This window comes from Vulpes vulpes, chromosome 6 (genome assembly GCF_048418805.1).
Source record: "Vulpes vulpes isolate BD-2025 chromosome 6, VulVul3, whole genome shotgun sequence".
NCBI classification, from domain to species: Eukaryota; Metazoa; Chordata; class Mammalia; order Carnivora; family Canidae; genus Vulpes; species Vulpes vulpes.
This window is the reverse complement of record NC_132785.1, coordinates 113,416,404-113,439,034: the sequence shown is the minus strand read 5'-3', so window position 1 is coordinate 113,439,034 and position 22,631 is coordinate 113,416,404. Positions and strand designations below refer to the sequence as shown.

The window sequence follows — 22,631 nt, the reverse complement described above, 5'->3', positions numbered from 1 at the left end:
TGGCAATAATGAAATTGATTATATGGGAAGAATTTGAATATCAATCTTATTATTTAAGAGGAAAAAAGAAACATTTGTAGAATCTGGAAATGTCACAAGTATTTCTGGACACTTTGTTCAGTATCAGTATTTTCATTAGAAATGAACTGAATCCTTCATTTAATTAAAAACATCGGGTTTGTAGTTTGGTTTTTTTGTTTAAGTATATATTTTTTTTTCTGGGACATTCCAGAAGCTATGTATGCCCTTGAAGAATATTAAAGTGGCATTACCGTACATGCTGTTTTTCAGATGACCCATAATTATATTTAATTCTTCTCCCAGGTAGCTTTAAAAATAGCCTGGAACCTTCCATTTGAAGGACTTGATTTTTTAGAAATGTTTTTAGAGTGGAAGGACAGGTGTTTGATTTTGTTTTTTGTCGCCTCAATAGTGTTCAGACAAAAGCATATGAAATGAGTGGAAAGAGAAGATAATGTTTTCCTCAGCCATTACTTCATTTCAGCTACTTATGGAGTAACCTATGACAGCATAGTGTTTGAGGGAAAAATAAAACTCGAATTTCTTAGTTTTTTTGAAAGTGTAATTAATATTAATATAGGGGTATTATTATGTGAAAAAGAATTCCAGGATGGAGTTAGCAGATACCATCCTTGGGAATAAACTAGGCAAGAAACACACCAAAGACAAAAATCTGACCTGGATAAATAAATTGCCCTGGTGGAGGATTGTACATTAACATCTCAGTAGTACCCATTGATGGCCAATCCCCCTGGTAAACAACTATGTGATAAACTGGGCTAGTAACAAACCAACTGGATAATTTCTGTAATTTTGCTGTCAATCATTTCATCTTCTTCTGACTATAGAATGTCCATAGCCTGTATTTTCAAACCACATAATGATTTGAGGATTTTAAGAATTATGGGTAAAAAAAATGGAGAAAGGGGCTACTAACAGTCCCTGAGTTAGAAGGGGAAGTAAGGGTAAAGTCTAATGCTGTGCTCTAACACTGGTTCTCTAGAACTGAAGGATCCCTTAAAGCAATTCTTCAGTTGTCCCAGAAATTCTAATTTGCTTGGGAGATACTAAGATACATTTATAGAAGTCCCAATTTGAATAAATTGACAAATTATGATTGACTGTTTATTAAACTAGAAGGTACATGCAGTATTCTGCTCCTCCCTAGGATGACCCATGAGACTTAAAATGCAACTTCCCATAATTCTAGAAATCAAACATAATGCATACCTACATACTCTTCCCAAGATGCAAAAATGTAGGCAAATCACTATATGTCTATTTCTTTTTCTGATATGTGTTTAAAAAAAAATAACAAGTGTTGTAAGTGATGACATAAACAAGCAAAATGTGGGCAATTGTGGGGGATGGAGGATTGGGCAACACTTGCCACTCTCAGGACTAGCTGACTTAATGGCCTATTAAAATCTCTATTTTCTCAAAAGGTGAAGAAGCTTACCAAGCTTAAATTTGGTATGGGGTCTCAACAGAGATGAAATGTTAGCAGTCTGTATTAGGGTCAAACAAGGTCTCAGCCTGTTAGATTTGCACACTTCCATTTACTATGTCAAGAAGCCTCAGGAAAACAGGGAACCAAGCTCAGTAAAATCAATTCCACTTGAAAATTTAATGGCCATTAAATTTTATTGCTCTATTTTACCTAAAATTAGCAACTTAACTTTAATTCCAAAATTATGGCAATAAAACTGGAAAGTTGAATACCCTGAAAGTGAAGTAGTCTTTGTCCAAAGGTATGGAAGTTGATTGGCTAGATCATTTTCTTTGGAGAATAAAAGAAATATGATAATGTGACTGGTTCTGTTTATCCAGAGAGATGCAAAGCACAAGTCTACAGGATTTAGCAGTCTCCTTTGAGTCAAGTTTCTACAAAAACCTCTAAAGAAATAGACGCCATTTGGAAACATTTTAAAAATGCAAATATAAAGTGTAATTTTTTCATTCAAGTGCCCAAATTTTACTTTGACAAAGTTTTCTAAAAGCTTGGTAGAGTAGATGAGCCAAGTGTGTGTTATAAATTTTATAAATTGTTCCCACAAGGGGAGAATTTATTTTATGTGTCTCCATATACCAACCCCTTTGCAGTTGACTCCATGAAAAGCAACACTTCCGGAAAATATCCCTTAGTGCCTTTGTCAGAGTCTGAATTCTGGGCTCCATGAGCACTAGGGCTGATGAAACAACGGCTTATGTTTTCTTATGAAAAAAATGAAAACTATCTCAGCATATTATGATGTTTTGCAGTGTTGAGCTTGTCTGGGAGTTTTTGCCATGTTTCCAGAGTCAACTGTCACCTTACAATTTGGGGCAGTTTCATTTGGGTTTCAATTTAAATAATCACTTCAAACCCATTCTCCATTATGTGTATCTGCTTATTCTTCTTGGTCACACCCCTAGATAGGCCTTAAACTTTGGAAAAATCATCGTGTGTCTTCCATTGGGGCTGCTATAACAAAACTACCATAGACTGAGTGGCTTACACTAGAAATATTTATTTCTGACAGTTCTGGAGGCTAGAAAGTCTTAAGATCAAGGAAGATTCAGTCCATGCTTTCAGTAGTTATGTTAGATTTAGATGCAGTATCTGGCCCCACTTCCTTGATCGTAGCAGGAGAAGAAGAGGAGAAGGAACACTCTTGAATCTTTTCTAAGGGCACCATCCTGTTCATGATGGATCTACCCTCATGACCAGTCATGTGCTAAAGGCCCCATCTCCAGATACCACAATTGGGGATTAGGATTTCAATCTGTAAATTTTGTGAGGGAGGGACACAAACATTCAGGCCTTAACACCTCATTCTCCATTTTGTCTTCTGTCTCTTGATGACAATGACAGTTGTGAAAAGAATATTCTAAGGGATGACTATAGTGTGCCACAGATTTGGGAACAGATGCTCAGCAATAATACGTTGCTGGTTGAAACCATTTCCATTGATTGTAAAACAAATCTCTGAGGTTCTAAGTATTAGATCTTTGTATAGATCATTATATAGAAGCATAGAACATCATTGAAAGAAACTAGAGTTCTCACTTCTAGGGCTATCTCCCATCCCCATTTGGCACATTTTCCAGAATGTTAAGAAACACTAGAGAAGATTTCCCCGAACTGGGTTCTTAAAAACTCTCTAATAGTATGTTTCAGTAATTACAAAATACTGATCTAGTACTTGTTAGTTCCTGTCAAGATTTTGCTAACTCGATCCCAAAGGGTGATGTCTGTGTATCAAAAGAGAAAAAAGATCACTCCCATGGTGCCAGACTATGCTTTTGTGACATACACTGTGCTGAAACTTCTAAATATATATTATTGATTCCTTGCAACATTTCTATAAGATAAATACTGCTATTTTCATTTTACAAATAAAGGAGATTCATAGCTTGTTCAGCCAGCAGTTGGCAGGGCTAGTACTTATACCTGAATCTGCCTGTCTTCTGTACTACTGTACTTACATGCCTCCAGAGCTTATAGAGAAAGTAGTTTCCATACCTTTTGTTTGTTTGTTTAGCTTCTTGGCCTTTCCTTCTTTGAATTTCTTCCATCTTTTTCTTCTAGGAGAATAATTCATTAAAAAACATACTAAGTATTTCATGTGGTAAAATACTAACCCCTTTACCTTCTCAAGAAACAGACTATAAGAAGCTAAATGATTTGTTGAAAGTGCATTAAATAAATCAGGCAATACTAGGACTAATGTTAGTGAAACTCCTTACTGCTTTTCTTTCTATTAACTTTAAAACTATTTACAAACTCTTAGGCTGTTAGCTTACACATATGGTAATTGGGCAGTGTCGTGTGTGTTTGTGTGTGTGTGTGTGTGTGTGTGTGTATTTGGTTCGCATGTGGGGGGAAGATTTTAATTCTGGTGCAAGATTATGAACAATCCAGTAATCTCAAACACTTCTAGGAAGGAGAAGGGATCATTTTTCTTTTTCCATTCTGCACCTTTTCTTTTTGCTTATTCATCATGTTTTAAATAAACAGACCAAAGAAAGTTGTTATTAAAGCCCTCCGTGGGCTTCTTCAATTTCAGTTTTAAACCAGGTTCAAAATATTCTGGCAAAAATTAAAGGCAACATTGAAAACGTTTGCATAAATTTTAAATTGTGCAAAAAGTGATAAAACTAAAATGAGCTGAAAGAATGAGTAATAAACATCTCCTCATATCATTGTCTTTTTATCATAATCAGTGATGATATGGGCTTTTAAAAATTGATTCTGAAGTGCATTCCTTTTCCAGAGTATCTGCATTATACTTATTCTTCTAAATGTAGTTTGCTAGAAGTTTAATGTTTACTTTTAAAAGTGTGAAGTCTTATTTGCATGCTAATAAATAACATTTAATGTCTATTAACAGTACTTCCATATTTGCTCATAAAATGGAATAGAAAAATATTACCTACAAGAGGTTCCATGCCTTTACTACATTCTGGGAGTAATTGAAATCCCTAGTTCTCATTTCTCTGTTAGAAAAGAACTAATAAATTTGTCACCAGTAAAACAAGGGTAGGGGGGGAGAGGCCATTTATGAGCTTAGTAATGAATCTAACTTGTGCAGCCCAGACCTGAAAGAATTGGGAGACCAGTACAATAGAGGTGCCAGTTAGCTGTATAGCATTACAGCTAATTAAGTTTAGATCTTTGCTTTTCTTTATCTTTTTTTCTGATAGTTCCTCAGTGGTATTGGCTGTGTGTACTTCAGCTGGCCTAATGTCAGACTACGAAGTCAGAAGCAGTTGCAACTTACTTTAAAAAGGTGTATGGGGGCACCTGGGTTGCTCAGTGGTTGAGTGTCTGCCTTTGGCTCAGGTCATGATCCCAGGGTTTCCAGACTGAGTCCTGCATCAGTCACCCTGGAGGGAGCCTGCTTCTCCTTCTGCCTGTGTCTCTGCCTCTCTCTGTGTGTCTCTCATGAATAAATAAATAAAATCTTTAAAAAGAAAAAGGTGTATGGCAAAAGTATAATCCCTCTGATTATATGAGAAATTACTATAAGAATGTATAGAAATAATGGTTTTTATATGAACATTAAATTGTATTGTCATGTAGTATGTTTTGTTATACCATCACCTGATACCTGTTAAACATAAGGTTCTGGCATGTGTAATTTCAAGAAAGAGGCTCTAAAATAGTTTTCCAGTGTACACCCTAACCTTCACCACACACAAAATACAGCCCTAGTGGTAATAAAAAAAAGGCATCATCTATATAGACAAATATATACATAGTTTTTTAAATGTGGATTTTAATTTGTTTTTGAGATTTAGTATGGACTCCTTTGAGTCACGTGGACCTGGATTACAGTCTAAACTCAATCCCAGTGTGGAATTCAATACATTTAATATCTTTGAGTCTATCTCTCTGACTTTAAAATGAATGAAATTAATAATATTCACCTATTCAGAGTTTGGGGAAGCATTAAATGAAAACATATTTTCAGCAAATAATAAACTTTTAATGAATAGTATTGGGTTTTATGATACTGGTACTTTAAAAGGACTGTTTGTAAACAGTCACAACACATACACTAGTGTCCCTTTTATTCCTGAAATTAAGCAAACCCTTTTCCTGTCCCAGGACCTTTGCATTTGCTACTTCCTCTCTCTCTAATGCTTTTCCCTTAGCTCTTTCAGTGATGGTTCATTTTCATCCTTTGAGTTTCAGCTGAAATGTCACCTCTTCATGGATATCTGACTAACCTGTCTAAAGTAAATCTCTGCCCTGACCCCCCCATCATGGTTTTGGAATATCTTTTTATGTCTTTGTCTTCTATGGAAAGTAAACTACATGAAGGCAGAGAGACCTTATCTTTCTTGTTGATAACTATGTACCAATGTTCAACAAACTGTCTGCCTCAATAAATGTGAATGAATGTGGATGGATTAAATAAGTGGGAGGGAGGGATAGAGAGAGAGAGGGAGGAAGGAAGGAAAAAAATGATAGATAAAAGGAATAAAGGACAAAGAGAAAATACCTTTATGGCCTGAGGAATGATTTATATTCTGGATATATGCATTTATACATATACAACTTTACAATGTTATTTTTAAGTTTAAAAATTGGGTAAAAGTTTTCTGGTTCCTGTTGTCTTTTCTTGCCCCTTGTCTGTGTGTTTCACCTTATCTTCTCCTTCTGGAAACTGACAGAGGTTATTTTGCTATAGGATGACCTCCCTCTGTGAAGCAGGAAGTAATTCTTATAGGATACTGACACCTTAGAACAAAGGGTTGCCAAACTTCTTGTAAAGGGCCAGATTCTAAATATTTTCAATTTTACAGGCTATCTGCTGTCTCCCAACCACTCACCTCTGCCATTACAGAATGAAAGCAGCTATAGATAATATGTAAAGAAATGAGTGGGCTGTGTTCCAATAAAAATTATTTAGGGAAACTAAAATTTGAATTCCACGTAATTTTCACATGTTATAAAATATTATTCTTACTTTGATTTTTCTTTAGCCAAATAAAAGTGTAAAAACCATTTTTAGTTCGTGGGCCTATAAAAACAAGTGACAGGTTACAGTGGTCTACTTTGCTGATCCCTGCCTTAGAATGAACTAGTTTAATGGCTTTCTATCCCAAGATTGTTTGCCTTTTGAAAGATGAACTGGAATAGGGAGAGGCAAAGAATAAATTTCTATTGGTAGAATTTTTAATAATTTTGCAAATGGAAGGAAAGCATAATTTTGAGTAAGCAGACCTTCCTGAACTCCTAAAATTATATTACATCAGCACTGCATTATCCACAGGTAAGGTTGTGAGGGCTAAAATTAGATTTCATGACCAGTTAAAACTGCCTAGGTATGTCCGTTAGTGAGCTCCCACCTTATTTATTATATGTATAGACTTTGTTTGAAATTTAGGATTAGTTACTTCTAGGAATGTGTGAAAGAAAGCATGACAGTTTGAGGATACTTGAGCTCTAAAATCCTAATGAATTGTAGCTCTATAATCCTTTAAGAATATAGAAGAATAAAATCCTTTATATTTCAAGTAATGATTTCCCTAAAATTTGTGTGTTTAAGTTGGGTAAGGGATTATTTGGGGAAAACATTTTAAGAATACAGTGTGATATCACTTTCTAAATACAGAAATTAAAAATTAAGTAGAAATTATTATAGTCTAATTGGTGTTATTTTTATAGCTATGACTATAGTGCTTTTGAATATTTTAAGACAATAGAGCTTTCCAACTTTTTCTTTACTCACATCTCTTTTAAACAGCCAAAGCAACTGTTTAAAATTCCACCATGGGAAGATGCTAGTCAGACTGCAATGAAAAATCAGAATGAAGCTCAATTTGAAGAAAAAGCAGTTAAGTATTTCATAGGTAGGAATATTTAGGGTATTTAGAACTGAAAGTCAAAATATGTCTACTTTATTCTAGGACATGCAGGGTAAGTCAGCCTTCAGGTATGCATCTCCTAAGTGTAACTAGAAACTAGGTTTTTGGGGGTTTTCCTCAGTTTTCTTGGATACTAAGAATAGTGCACCATTGATGGCCAGAGTACAGATAACTTGAGGTTAGCTTTAAGTCCTTTAACTATCTTTCCCTTCCCACCTGTGCTTGTATGTCAGGAAATGGGGATTAATAATAATTTAATCTCAGTCAAACTGAGTAGGAGGCAAGAAAAACCTAACTCATGTCAGCCAACTACATTATTTTAAAACCATCTGCTTATGTCTGATTATCCTTTTCAATAGTCTGCTTATGTCTGATTATCCTTATCAATCGTCTTTAATATAGAACAGTGAGAGGTAACTATATAGGAGCTCACAGAGGAATATGGGAATAAGGGTAAGAGAGCCTCTAAGACTTGTTCCTTGTGCTTTAATTCCTGAAAACACCCGAATAAATGACTACATGTAATTTGAGATGTTAATTATTGGAACTGCTCAAAGGTTAGCAGTTGAATTCCCAAAGTGGACTGTTTGCTTGTACCATTTAACGACTCAGCTTGTGACATGCATGATGGTCACCAACCAAGTGCTGTGATTCAAATATTCAGGAAGAAGGAGATTGGGATAGTGGGTTCCATGGTTATGTGGGTTTCTCTGTGAATAATCTTCTCCTAGAGGTCTGGAAAATGTGTGCCCTTGAGGGATTCAAAGAAGATGTTATTCTTAGGGAGTCTCATTAGGCCAACTATGTTTGGTGACAGTTAGATACATACCCTGAGGGGAAAAAAAAAAGCATACTCTGTTGTTTTCCACAAGTTGTTCATGACACAAACCTACTCATAAATTATGCCATAATCACTGCTGCACTAAGATTTGCATATGAGTTCAGAGCATATTCAGCTGATATATGACTAACCTCACCACTGGAGACATGTACTTTATTTTTGAAAATGTAAATCTTTGGGGGAAAAATACGGTGTTTTGGTTTCTGGGTTGTTGCCTTTCTCCCCCTACTATTCAACTCTGTGCCTACATCTCTTTTGGGGGACAGTCCATCTTTAATGACACTGGTTGTTATTTGCATTGCCCCTAACCACCATCATAGCCTTTGTGTTATTTGCAAATAATTTTTGGTTGTTCGCTGGTTTAGATGTCATTCACGGAACTCTTGTTACCTGTTACCAACAGGTTCACTGTGGAATTGCACAGTTCTGGGAGGAGGAAGATTCTGTATATTTTGCCCTTTGTTTTGTTTGTAGTCTTACCCTCTAGGCACCTGTGCACCACATAACATTGCATGAAAGAAGAGTCTTAATGTGATTCTTCATTTTAAAGGAAAAAAAAAAAAAGAAACCTCATGGCTTTTCTCCGTGATCTGAAACATAAAGGATAAATCTGAGATTTTTTTGGTTTTAGTTTTATACAGTTGACTGGAAGCGTTTACAGGGATTTAAAGCAAAACCCTACTTTGCCTCTCAGGATCCATTTTCCAGTGGGAAATCTGTTGAAACAAACAACAGAGCCCCATTTCTCTGTCTTTCTCTTCATTTTCCCTGCACCACTAAATGCCCCAACAGACACATGCACACATCCCACTTCGGTGCAAGTGCAATCTCAGATTCTCTGAACAGGGTCAAACCATAACACAAACAGTGTCAAAGTAGAAGGGTTGATGATTGCCTCCTAGCAAGACTGCAAAGCAAAAATGCAACCTGAGAGTGTTGCTGAGGAACTCTACAGAGGCGTGGCTGTCTTAAGTCTCTATCATGACAGTGGTAGTGGATGAAAGAACAGATCAGAAGTATGGAGCACATATTTTGACTCTATTCATAAATCCTGCTTCTGATTCTATTAGGGATTTGCCATACCCTAAGTAAAAAGCAGGTGCAACAAGGAATGTTACTGGGTACTCCCTCTAGGCTAAGAAATGATACCTCCCATTAAACTGGCTTTTCTTGATAAGTCAAAATGATGGGGAGTGTGGAGATAGGGGAGGTTGGTCATTGACAGCTTTCTAGACAAAATCTTGATGTGTTGCTGTAGTTTTCAGTATTTCTGTGTTGTTGTTTCAAATCCTGTAGTGGATTATTTAAAAAGGACACTTAAGCAGCTAGTGAAATAAATTAATAAGGATAGATTACAGGTATCAACTGATGGGTAAAACGAACTCTGGATGGTTGGGAAAACACTGCATGCTGCTCTCATGCCACTTGTTCTCAATTTTGTCTTAAGTGTAATTTTACCTTTTAATAGATAACACAATTTTACATATAGATTATTGATTAATTTGGTGTATTCAAAGTCAACTTATGCTATATTTTAAAACTTTTCTTGGTGTTGCAATGTTAAGGTTGTTTGCAGTTGTTTTAATTTATTTTAAATCACTATGTGAAACACTCATTTTTTGTGATGACTAATAAAAGGCCTTTTCCTTTCTTTCACTTTAATATCTTGAATTTTAGAAAAGAATATATTTGGAATTATTTCCAGATCTTTTAATTATTAAAAAATGGTTGACAATATTGCCATGTGGAAATTCATAGAGAAAAAACTGCACATACTTGTATTTCATTTTATATCATTTATATAGGAAGTAGCAAATAAAGTGTGAGCATTGATTAAACAGAGTTAACATTTGACAGGCAAAATGCCACACAGTGGTATCTCTGGGTGAAGCCAAGTGGATTTTTCTTTCACCAGAAAGGTTTTTTATTTTTGGAACGGTAATGGAGGGAGTCCCAATAATTTGAAAATTATTTGTCTATCATTGATCTTCAGTCCCAGAGAAATTTCCAGAATTATTCTGTGCTCTTAAAGATCCTTAGACTTGGAAGAGTGATTCTTGTTATATCCTCATACCAGTATTGTATGTTTTCATAGGTCAGTGGAAAATGCTGTATTATTGTGATGAAGTCATCAGGCCTGTTCAGCTATACTTACCAGAGGCAAAACTCTGATTATTTAGACCTATAAGGCCTCTGATTTCTCTCTTAGATGGGATGGATGAATCAATGTGTCTCATTGATTGGCTTGGCTGAATCAAACCATTAATGATCAGGGATTCAGATACCAGCAATCCATATAGCACTCGTTTCCTAACTTAGCCTGCAAATATTTGCCCATCTCCAGTGATGCTAATATATTTGTCTCGGTTCGGTTATAAATTCCAATGTACAACCTTGTGACCAAGTAGAAGAGGGGTACATATACAGCTCAAGGCAGGTTACTAACCTCATCATAAAAAGTTAAAATACATCTTTTATAGTACATATGTTGTAGACCTCTTCCAAAATATTCCTCTCCCTTCCTGATCTGCCAAGCACAGAATGAATTACAGTGTGTTGTTTAGCAGCATTATTGATACTCAAAAATTGTGTGTAATATTCACATTGTAAAGAATAGCTAACACTCTACATTGGAACTCAGTGGCTGTACAGTGAGTATGTATATAATTTTTAGAGTAAACATTAATTGTTTCCATTTTAGCTGTTTCTTAGACCATTCCCCTCCTTAGATGAAATGAAAGAACAGTCATAAAAAGTCAATAGCAACAAAATAGGTTTTTCCCCCCTAAGAACTTTTTTCTCCAAAACGTTGAAGCTACATTTCCTTTGATTTTTGTTTAGCCTTCCACTCCCAATTATTTCTTTCTTATAGGTGTTGTTTATCCAGAAATACTTCATATAGGAGAAATCAATAGATTCAGCTTAACAAAATAATTTGTTTATATAATATTCTAACATCTTATTTCAAGTGTTTTTGTTTGTGGTAAAAGGACTCGAAGGCCTCTGAGAGTCTGCAGTTGTCCTCAAAGTGTTTGCAGAATTATGTGTATATTGTGGATAATGTACATTTTCCTGGGGAGAAGATCAAGTCTCATCAGACTCTCAAAGTCCTTGACTAAAAAAATAAGAATGACTGGTATTAAAACCACCTGAAATATCATGACTTTAGTGAGAGCATCTTCACTATTTTTGGAGGCTCTCTGCCCTCTTGGCTCCTCCTACCTTCCCACCCCCCTTTTAATGTCCCAGTTTTGTTCAGGATCCAAGTATGGAAGTATTTTGCACACCTTCTTTTTCATCTGAAAGTTTATGCTTCAGTTCCCACTCCAACCACATAAGCATTGACTTCAATTTGGCTTCTCACTCCACTTCTTTTCCTTTGCTACAGGTCACCAGACAATAAGGGGAACCCAAACTGACCACAGAGCATGAGTTCCTATCACTGCAAATCAGGGCTCTTACTGTATGCTTAGCGATCTGGGGAGATTAGAGGAGTTGAGATAAACTTGAAAGTAATTAGGAGGGTTCTGGCAGAAGACAGTTTGGGCTAAAAAAACAAAACAAAACAAAAACAAAAACAAGAGCAGAAATAAAATTAAAAAGGAAAATAAAGAAAATTTGTAGATAATAATATTAGAAAATAGCCTCAGAGAATGTCTGATGCAGTCTTCTTATTTTCCATGGGAGTGTGTGTTCACAGTAGGAGGTGTGGGTGAGTGTTGAACTTTTGGATTGAGTTTGAAGATAAAATCTGTTGAAATGAAAATTGGAGATTAAACAACAACAACAAAACACTGCACTTCTGGTTAGAGTGGAAGAGGTAAAGAAGAATATAATTTACTGTGATGTACTTATATGTTCATTCTAAGGCATATACTGGCATTTGTTTCATGGGCTGTATGAGTGCCACGGTATTGGCTTAAGTTACCTTTATTTTAATAAGAAGAACAAGAAAGGAAGTGTGGAGATATTTTGTTTGAGAATAAATATTTGCAGTAGCCTAATTCTTTTATATACAGAATTATAATAACCTTATCTGCCAAAAAGGAAGTCAGCCATTTAAATTTTCAAAGCATTTCTTAACTTTTAAAAGCAAGTTAGCAAGTTAAGTTCATAAAGACTAGGAGTAGTTTCTTTGTATCGATAGCCTTTCTTCTGTATCGATAGCCTACACTGTACAAGTTAGACGAAGCTCCCTAATTTGCAGCGATGGCTGGTATTCTATTAGCTGCTGTTGATTAGCAAATTGAATTATTGAAATTCAGGTTAATGAACTGAATTGCCTACTGCCCTAATGTCCTCATTTTGATAACATATTACATTTTTCATAGAAAGCTATCTCAGTACCAATTTGGAATGAAGTAGGTTATAGATGAAACGATATAAGTAAATTGTATTGGAGTAAATCATTTCTTCATCTTTATATTTTAACAAAATGGAGTTTTCTCTGATCATTTGTGTTCATAGTCTTAAAGACTAGGCACATGTCTTAGTCAGCATGGATTGCTACAACAAATTACCATGGACTGGGTAGTTTAAACAACGAACATTTCTCACAGTTGCGGAGGCTGAGGAAGGAGTCCAAGATCAAGATGCTGGCAGATTCAGTCCTTGGCGAGGGCCTTCTTCCTGGCTGTGGATGGCCATCTTCTTTCATCATATCCATACGTGGCAGAGAGCAGAAGAGAAACAGACATTCTGTGTCACTTCTTATAAGGGCACTTATCCCATCATGAGGACTCCTCATGAACTAATTATCTCCCAAAGGTCCGATCTCTAAAATGCCCTCACATTGGGGATTAGGATTTCATTACATAAATTCTGTGAGCATACGAAGATGCAGTCTGTAATGGTGTGTATTTCTTTTAAAATATTGTAACAAATATTCAAGTAAAATGAAGATCTTGATACGTAAATTATATCAGTTTATCTTTGCCAAACACTGAGATCTGAATTAAGCCAGACAAAATTTAATTCTGCTGTTTTGACATCATATGAAATCTCTGATTTCAAACTAGTTTATGTGTGCTTTTAAAACTAGTATGTTTGCTTTGAGAATGTGCTAATCCTAAATAATATGAGCCCATAAATATATAGTATGGGGGAAACTTAAGGCCCAAATAAGTGGCTGTAAATATTTTAAGCCTTCCAAGATGGTTCACATAAATGTGATACTGCCCAAAGGCTATTTCTGTCTCTGTAAGGTATCTAATGAGGTTCTTCTGTTCAATCTGCAAAGGATGATAAAGCATTGCTGAATGGTTTTGTCCCAGATGGACTGTGAATTAGATGCCTGGTAACAATAGATCAAAGCCCCCTTGAGGCATTATTATATGCATTTATTATGAAGCATTCAAAAGTGACAGTATACAAGTCACCAACAAAACAGCAGTTATTTCATGAAAATTATGGGGGCACGGGTGAAGTTCTCTCAAGTATGCCAACAAAATGCAATTAAACAGATTATATTGCTAGGAACAGTCTGCTTTGGGCTGATTTTGCATAATATATTCATTTAACTTGTACCCACATAGCAAAATGTTTAAAGGGTAGAAATGTTCAACTCAGTTTCCCAGTTTGAGGGTAGGAGGTTGGATTGTGAAAGTCCTCAAAGGCAAGGCCTCTCTGTGTTAGGTAAGACTGGGAGTATGCAATTAAACAGATTATATTGCTAAGAACAGTCTGCTTTGGGCTGATTTTGCATAATATATTCATTTAACGTGTACCCAGATAGCAAAATGTTTAAAAGGTAGAAATGTTCAACTCAGTTTCCCAGTCTGAGGGTATGAGGTCAGATTGTGGAAGTCCTCAAAGGCAAGGCCTCTCTATGTTAGGTAAGACTGGGAGTATGGCAGTGAGTGCCAAGTTCTTGCTGCTCCTAAGTGTCCTGAGTCCACTTCAGTCCCTGTAAGACTCCAAGAGAGCCGAGCTGAGTATAGCTCTCTCTAGCAGTTTCCCCGTTTGCCTCTTAGGACAAATGATTATTTTGATTAAACAAAAAGCAAATCCAGATTTCACACATCTCCTCCCATTGCTTAAAATGAAGGAAGAGAAGGAAAAGTGGCTTTGATCTTCTCAAAAAAGATGGCTTTCTATTTTCTTAAATCTTTAGACTCACCTCTGTCAAATTCAGCCTCTTTTAATTGGTAAAGACTTCCTGTATGTAGCTGTCAGCTCTGAAAGGAGTTGAGAATCCAGCGATCCGTTTTGAGAATGCAACCATTACTTAATCGTTTAGCTTTTTAGCAATATTGTCAGTTACCCTTTTTAAAACCCAGATTTCTGTGAAACCTTCAAAGATACTATAGATGAAGAAGGTCCATCTGACTTCAAGATTGGCTTCATGTAACATCTTTCTTGTTTATTTTTCCTGCCTTATTTCACTTAAAAAATTACTTCTTAATTTTAATTGATTGAGTTATTCTTATGTCTGAACTTTACTTTCCAAATCACGTTTTGTGGTGTGTATCTGAGAGCTGGTATGTGTGCTAAAGTCTTTTTTTATGTCACTACTATCATCTAGTTGTTCATATATTCAAATGTATGTAATACTTATAAGTCCTTAAGTAGATAATTTTGCCAATGCAAAAGTGATTTACTGTACTTGAGTTTATGATATTTACCATTAAACCTTGCGGTCCTAATGCTAACTGAGATAAGTACAGTGATCCGTTCATGACTCTAATGTAGATATCATCCTGAGTAGGAGTTTTCATTTTTTAAGATTTTCAAAAACATTATTATTAATAGAGGATAAGTAGACAATCTGAAAGTTGAGTAAACTTGAAGTGATTTTTAATAGCTTTGTTTTAATAATTCTGCATTATGCTTTATTTGCAGGACCGTGTAAATGCATTAGAAACGGTAAGTTGGGGCATTTTTTTTCCTCCTTCTGTCAGAATTACTGCTGTGTCCTGAGGGGATTTCAGATCACTCCCCAAAAGAAGCAGTTCCAGAAAGCATTTCTAAAACTACATTTAGGATTCAAAGGGGAAAATAAACTAAACTATACCTGAAAGGTATGTGGATACAGATTTTTGAAGTGAAAAAAGAGAAAAAACAAAAATGTACATATTTAAGTGTTCACTGCTCTTTCAAGACTGATGATCCTAAAATGTACTAATCTATGGAAAATGTAATCAGTTTAAATGTAATCAATATACTATATATTTGCATCTGTATTTCCCAATCACTAAAAGGACTGGTTGATCAAAAGCTGAGATTGGGATGCTGTTTATACTTTGAAGTGCAGATATTCAACCTCAGTATTTTTGTGTATTGTTTTCACCAATACCCAAATAACCAAAATAATGTTAAAAGCTGGTCAGCCTTTTCTCAATAATCTTATTTGTAGGAGTCTAGCATTAGAGAATAAATTTGTTAAGATGCATGAATGTGAAGACTATGCACTTGTAATATTTATTGTGAAATTATTTATTTTAAATGATTTTAGGAAAAAATGGGGGCAGCTTATTGTTTGACAATATAGTAATGAATGGTTAGATAAAGTGTGGACTTTCTACCCAACATGCCACTATGATTATAGAAAAGGCTTATAATAGAAAACAAATTGGAAAAAAAATCATGTGTATTTCAGTGATAGGCATATGAATAAAGAGTAGAAGAGACTGGGGTACCTGGGTGGCTTAGTTGGTTAAGCATTTGCCTTCCGCTTGGGTCATGATATCAGGGTCCTGGGATTTAGCCCCTCATCAGGCTGCCGGCTCAGTGGGGAATCTGTTTCTCCCTCTCCCTCTATTCCTCACTCATGCTCCCTAGCATGCTCTCTCTCAAATAAAGAAGTAAATAAATGAAAGAATAGAAGAGACTGAGCAAAACTCATGCAAGTGACTTGTTAGACCAAAGTTAGGACTGTGATTTCATTCCTTTCTCTATTTTTTCAAGTTTTATAAAATACTATATTACTTTTATAAATAAACCTTTTTGTAATAAAAACCACGTGAATTGGAAGAATTATAAAATAAATTATGATACCACCTTACGATGAAAGATTATTCGGCCATAAAAAGTCATATTTTTCAAAAGTAAATATTGTCATGCTGTTATATGGGGGGAGAGGGCAGTCGAATCTACAGGTATATAAACAGTATGATACAAATATTGAATATTTTGTGTTAAAAAAGACTTTCAGAAAGCAAGCACACAAAATATTAAGAATGACTTGGGACTAGTGGTGATTTTTCTTTTTATGTTTTTAATGAACAGGAAAAAAATAAGAAACCTTTAAACAATGTGGCCAATAAAGAATAAAATATTTATTTTGTGAATGTAAGAAATGGAAAGATGCTAATGGAGCACATTTTAGTCCTGTGTAAGCAAGTGATTTTGATTGACAGTGTCCAGACTCTAGTGGATAAATAATCTATTCCTTAGATTTAACTGGGCCATTTGGAAATTACACTGACCTTCTCAGTTTCAGTATGATGACATTGTAGGTGAATAAAATGTTTAGTGTTCTTCCACATATATTTTACTTACCCTTAGGAGGTGTCTTGCCAACAGAATTTGGCTTGTGAATTAAATGGTCTTTTTAAAAGTATGAACAAAAACAGAAATTTTGAGACTGAGGACTTGGGTTCAGCATACAAAATGCCACTTATACAACATTTAGCAAGTCGTTTCTTTCTTGATTCCTTCATCTGTAAAAATGATAATAATAATTAAACTTACTTTGTCAGGTTATTGTGAGAATTAAGAGGCAAAATATATGTGAAAATAATTAGGGCCAAACAAATGTTAGGTTATCATTATGTGATTGCTTATTATTTCTTATTTAATCATTTTAATTATACCAGTATGCTGTGCAAAACTGAAAATTATACAAACAACAACCAGAAGCCTATAAATTTTAGTAGCATTTGTTAGTCTTGTATTTATATAATCTCTTTACTGAAAGTACTATGGAGTATGATTTTAAGTGCCTTATTCTGAGGGTTCCTTTAGGAATTAAGGTAAAAATAAAAAATCATCATGAGTAAAATAAAATTGATTAAATGGACGAGGTTTTTTAAAGTAGCAGTTTTCTCAAGATGGTTTTAATTTGAAATAATTATCATAAGTAAAACCATAAAAATGAAAATGCTTAGTAATAATGTTAATGTTCAAATATTATGAAGTTCTTTGACTTCATATGGCACTATAAGCAGCATATTTAATACACTTGGTAGACTATTCAACTGGTAAAGTGTTTTATAGTTCATAAAATCAAATATGCTGAAAGTAATCTCAAGATCATTTATTTGTCTCTCACCACTCAGCACTTAAACCATATAAAAGTGTTGGTGGTTTACATTTGGTTGGGTTGGTATTAACATAAAAAGTGTTGAATGCAGGATGTATGTTATGGTGTTAGAAATTTGTAAAAGTTTGAAATTTCATTGTTTCATTAGGAGATTTGAAAGGTTCAGTACTTACAATACATGAAAATAAGATGGTCTTTTCCTCAATATGAACACGGATTTTTTGGCTTGTCACCAGTGATCCAAATGCTTATGTCATGTTCATGTGTCCACTTTTCTCCTCTTCCTCAACTTTTCCCTCTCCTTCACTAGCAGGTAAACTTCTTGGATTAGAAATTCCATTTTATTTGCAAGAACATCCCAGAGGCTATCAAAAACTCCTTATATACATTGGACAATGTATAAGCATTTGTAGAAGGGGAGAATGAAGGCCAAACTGTGCATATATGACCCTCACATAAGACTTTTTGTGAATAGAGGTAGATACAGAACCAGTTCAGTAGTTGAGGGAAAAAATTCCCCAGAAGCCCATCAATTTATTTTCTTTCCCTAGCCTTTCCTATTAGTATTATACTTTATTTGATGTTTCACAAAAGCTCTTATGATCCTCATTAAAGTTTAATGTGAATTTTTAGGAAGGAACCAGCTTTCAGCCAAAATAAAGCAGGTTGATTCCCCAAATAAAACCTGAAAAAAAAATCTAGACTGATAGCCCCAGTTGATGAGCCATGGATAAGACATAGCAGTGGATATTTATTTGATATTATATAAGGCACTGTGTTGACGCTGAAGGGAAGAAAAGAAAAATCTGTGATCAGTTCTCTCAAGGAACCTGTACTTTCATTGAGGAGAGAAGTTACTTACATGTAAATAAATTAATTATATAAGATAAAAATACAGTGTCTACACCACCTGAATAAAACACGATGCATTTTGTAGGAACAAGGACATGATGGAGGAGATTAGATTCATCTCTGAAATGTGAAGAATTAGTTGTTGCAGGCAGAAAGAGCTAGAGAAAGCATCCCATGTTGGGGCTGCAATCAAACTTTGAAGATAGTAAGGAATAAACAGTTTGTTAAAAGAATATTTTTCAAAAAAAAGTAAAATTATGAAATCATGGTTCTTACACAAATATGAAATGAAATCATGACACATGTGTTTAACTCATTAATTAATGAGAGAATGAGAAATATGTTACAAGTGACTTAAAGGAGCAAAGAGCCACACAGATGTAGGTACTATAGTGCTGAAGTGAATTTAAAATTGATGCAAAACTGGCTTCTTCCAAATGAAGAAAATCAATTGAACCTCCCAGACAACATTTTTTTGCATGTCTGTGAACAAAAATTATTTGCATTCTGTCAGTTACCTACTACTACAAGAGTTAAAGTGGTAGCATGGCCATTTAGCCAATAGGGAGCCACTAATGGTTTCTAATCAGGGCTTGTGGAGCAGTAAATATGGTGTGTAGGAATGCAAATGTTGTAGTTCCGTGCAGGGCAGAGTGCAGTGGAGAAAGTCTGTGGGTAGGAATAGAGGAAAGTGCATGTTGGAGATATTGCAACTTTAGAAATGTGCTCCAAAAATTAGGGATTGGGTACTTGGTGCCAAAAAGGCAGGGTTAAATGGATGCTCTTGTTTAGAGAAGGGAACTAGTGAACTTGCTAAGTAGGAGGTCAAGGGTGAAGAGGAGATAGAGACAGTGCAGTAAGTCATTTGAGGAAGCTCAAAAGGAATATAAGACAATTCAGATTGGAGATACAGATGGAGTTTTTCATGTCGACTCTCAAATCTGTCTTTAATTTCATTTTCATTAATACTATGATAATCACACACCTTCATATTAGAGTTAGGTGTGACTTTAGTTAATAGAGAACTCCAAAAGTAATAGTGGATTAAGCAAGATAGAAATTTATTTCTCTCTTGTCTAACAATCCAAATATATGGTTTCTATGACAGACATGGTGTCAGAAACACAGGCTACTTTTGTCTTTTTGCTCCTCTATCTCTCCTCAAAATACTGCTTCCCATTGTGATCCAAGATGCCTATACCACCTCCAGCCCTTATATTTGCATTGTAAGAGAACAAAAGAAAGAAAGGGAGAGCACATAACTTCCCTTTAGTAGAAACTAGAATTTGCATATTTTATGTCTATCCATTTCCGGGCCAGAATTCAGTGATAAGAATTATGTAACTAGCTCTGAGATTCAAAAAAAGAATCAGATAAGCCATAGACTTTTGGAAATTTCTTTTTTTTTTAAAGATTTTATTTAAAAAAAGATTTTATTTTTATTTATTCATGAGAAACACAGAGAGGAGAGAGAGAGAGAGAGGCAGAGACACAGGCAGAGGGAGAAGCAGGCTCCATGTAGGGAGCCTGACATGGGACTTGATCCCGAGTCCTCAGGATCACGCCCTGGGCTGAAGGCAGTGCTAAACCACTGAGCCACCCAAGCTGCCCAACTTTTGGAAATTTCAAAGTAAATTTTTAAACAACTCAAGGTCAGAAAGTAAATTATAGTAGAAATTATGAAATACATAGAACTGAATAATAGCAACACTGTGTTATAAAATACGAATGCTACAGCAAAAGTAGTATTTATGGGGAAACTTAATGATTTATATGCTTCTATAAGAAAAGAAAGATTAAAAATGAGCTTATCACCCAACATAAGAAATTAAAAGCATGACACAAACACCTTTAAAAAAAAAAAGAGCAAAAGACAGGAAAAGATAGAGAAAGGATTATAATGAATAGAAAACAAACATGCAACATGCAGGGCCAATAAAGCAAAGCTGGTTGTTTAAAAAGAACAAAAATGACCAATATTCAGCATGACTGATGAAGAAAAAAAAAAGATACAAATGAATAATACGGGGCGCGCCTGGGTGGCTCAGTGGTTGAACATCTGCCTTTGGCTCAGGTCGTGATCCCGGTGATCCCAGAGTCCTGGGATCGAGTACCCACATCAGGCTCTGTGTGGGGAACCTGCTTCTCCCTCTGCCTACATCTCTGCTTCTGTGTGTGTCTCATGAATCAATAAATAAAATCTTTAAAAAGAAAATGAATACTACAAGAATGAAAAAGTGGTTGTAACTATAGCTATTGAGAATTTAACCACATACAAGGGTATTGTGAATAAGTTTGCAATTATACATTTGCAAATTAGGAGAAATAACTAAATTCCTAGAAAAATATAATTTTCCAGAACTAAGAAGAAATAATATAGCATAAGTAAATTTTTAAAAATAATAAGTATCATCAACAATTTTTAATCAATTACAATTTTCTCCAGAAGGGCCACCAAGCCTAAATAAATTTTTAGATAAGTTCTACCAAATGTTATGGGAACAGATGATTTTAATTTTATAAAAACTCTTCCAGAAACTAGAAAAAGAGGGAATATGCCAAACTCATTATGAGTTGGCATAACCTTCGAGACAAAACCAGACATAGAAAGTATAAATAAGGGAAATTAAGGGACTTTTCATGCATTAACATGGATGCAAAAATATTATACACAAAATATTAGCAAAATAAATCCGGGATGTATTAAAAGGATAATTCATCATGAATAAACTGAGTTTATTCCAGGAATTCAGAGTTGGTTTAATATTAGAAAATCAATCAATGTAATTTACCATGTGACAGATTAAGGAGAAATAAATTTAATATGGTCATCCCAGTAGATGAATAAGAAGCATTTACTCCCATGATATCATTATCATCCTCAAAAACCTTTTAGCAAACTAAGAATAAAAGAGAATTTACTAATTTAAATCATATGAAAAAAACCCAATGGCCAACCTTACCTTAGCATTTTGAAAGTCCTCCTTTGAGACCAGAACAAGAAAAGGATGCCCCATTCCACAGCTTCTATTAGATACTATGCATGCCAGAGCAGTGAAACTATCATTATTTTCTAAATAGTGTTACTGTCTATATAAAAAGCTCTAAAAAGATCCAAAAGGATTTAGCTGATGTGACCACATTGAAATTAAGAACTTCTGTAAGTCAAAAGGCAACATAAAAAGAGGGAAAAGAAAAGCATACTTAGACTATATTTGTGGCAAAATATATAGCTGAGTAGCGATTTGTATCCAAATCAATTTATATCCATCCAAATTTTATTGCCAACAAAGCAATTAGAAAAAGAGAAACAACTCAGATTTCAAAAAAAAGCAGAGGTTAAAATATATGAGCAAGAATTTCAGTTGAAAAAGAAATATGTGAACATATTCAGGTTCATTAATAAACAGGGAAATGCTAATTAAAATGACAAAGAATTGTCATTTTCTTCAAATTTCATGTATATATTTTACAGTCTTTTGTGCCTGTGACACGTTTTGCCAAAACAAAGGGAATGGAAATGTGTTAGCAGAACTTTTTTTTTTCCTGATTTTATGATGAAATAATTCATGCTGTCCCTGAGGGTAATGTTCAAAGATAGCTGGTGAGTTAGAGTCTTCAAACTGGAGCAGTACACTCCTAAGAGTATGCAAATATTTTCCAAGGGATCTTGAGATGCCAAAAGCTTTAAGAGAATTCATCTTTAAGTCCTCAGCTTCTATAGGCATTTGGAGCAGAGTCCTAAAATGACTGCTTGAAAAAGCCAACTTTTCCTATTCAATCTCTTTCCACTTTACAAAAGAATGGCCTACCTTTCACCTCTCCTGGGTTCCATGATGGGAGATTCCCCAAGGCATTTCAGGGTGCCAAAGGAGGGACACTTAAGGGACACTTCATTTCGTCTTTAATCAAGTCACTAAGGTAACACTCCTTGCTCCTCTTAGTCATACATATATTTTTTATAAGATAAAGAGTTTTATTAGATATATGAGGTATTAGAAGAGGGTGTTATGAAATCAACATATATTGTTGATTGATGTTGAGGGAGAGTAATGACAATTATATGACCTTACCTCTTTTACCACCCTACTATGATCAGAGAATGTATAGCCCCAGAAAACAAAACTGATTGTTGGGAAGAAATACTTGAAAGTGTCTTATTTCATCCAGGTGACAAACTTTGACCTGGCTCCATGTCTTATTTATTTATCTGTCTTAGAATTATAATTCAAATGGCAGTCAACAGAGGGCACATTTACACATTTTATAGAATTGAGAAATGAAGTCAGACTTTTT

General features: G+C 34.9%; 1 protein-coding gene across 11 annotated transcripts in view; it reads left to right on the top strand.

The window, feature by feature from the left end:
* CEP128 (centrosomal protein 128) overlaps positions 1–22,631 on the top strand; it is a 489,572-nt gene that overhangs the window by 422,455 nt on the left and 44,486 nt on the right. For 9 of the 11 annotated variants that reach the window (XM_072762163.1, XM_072762162.1, XM_072762169.1 and 6 more), the window contains one exon: positions 15,062–15,085. The exons of the other annotated variants lie outside the window; for them this stretch is intronic. In XM_072762163.1, coding sequence (XP_072618264.1) covers positions 15,062–15,085 — 24 coding nt within the window. The remainder of the gene's footprint in view (positions 1–15,061; positions 15,086–22,631) is intronic. 11 annotated transcript variants of the gene reach the window in all.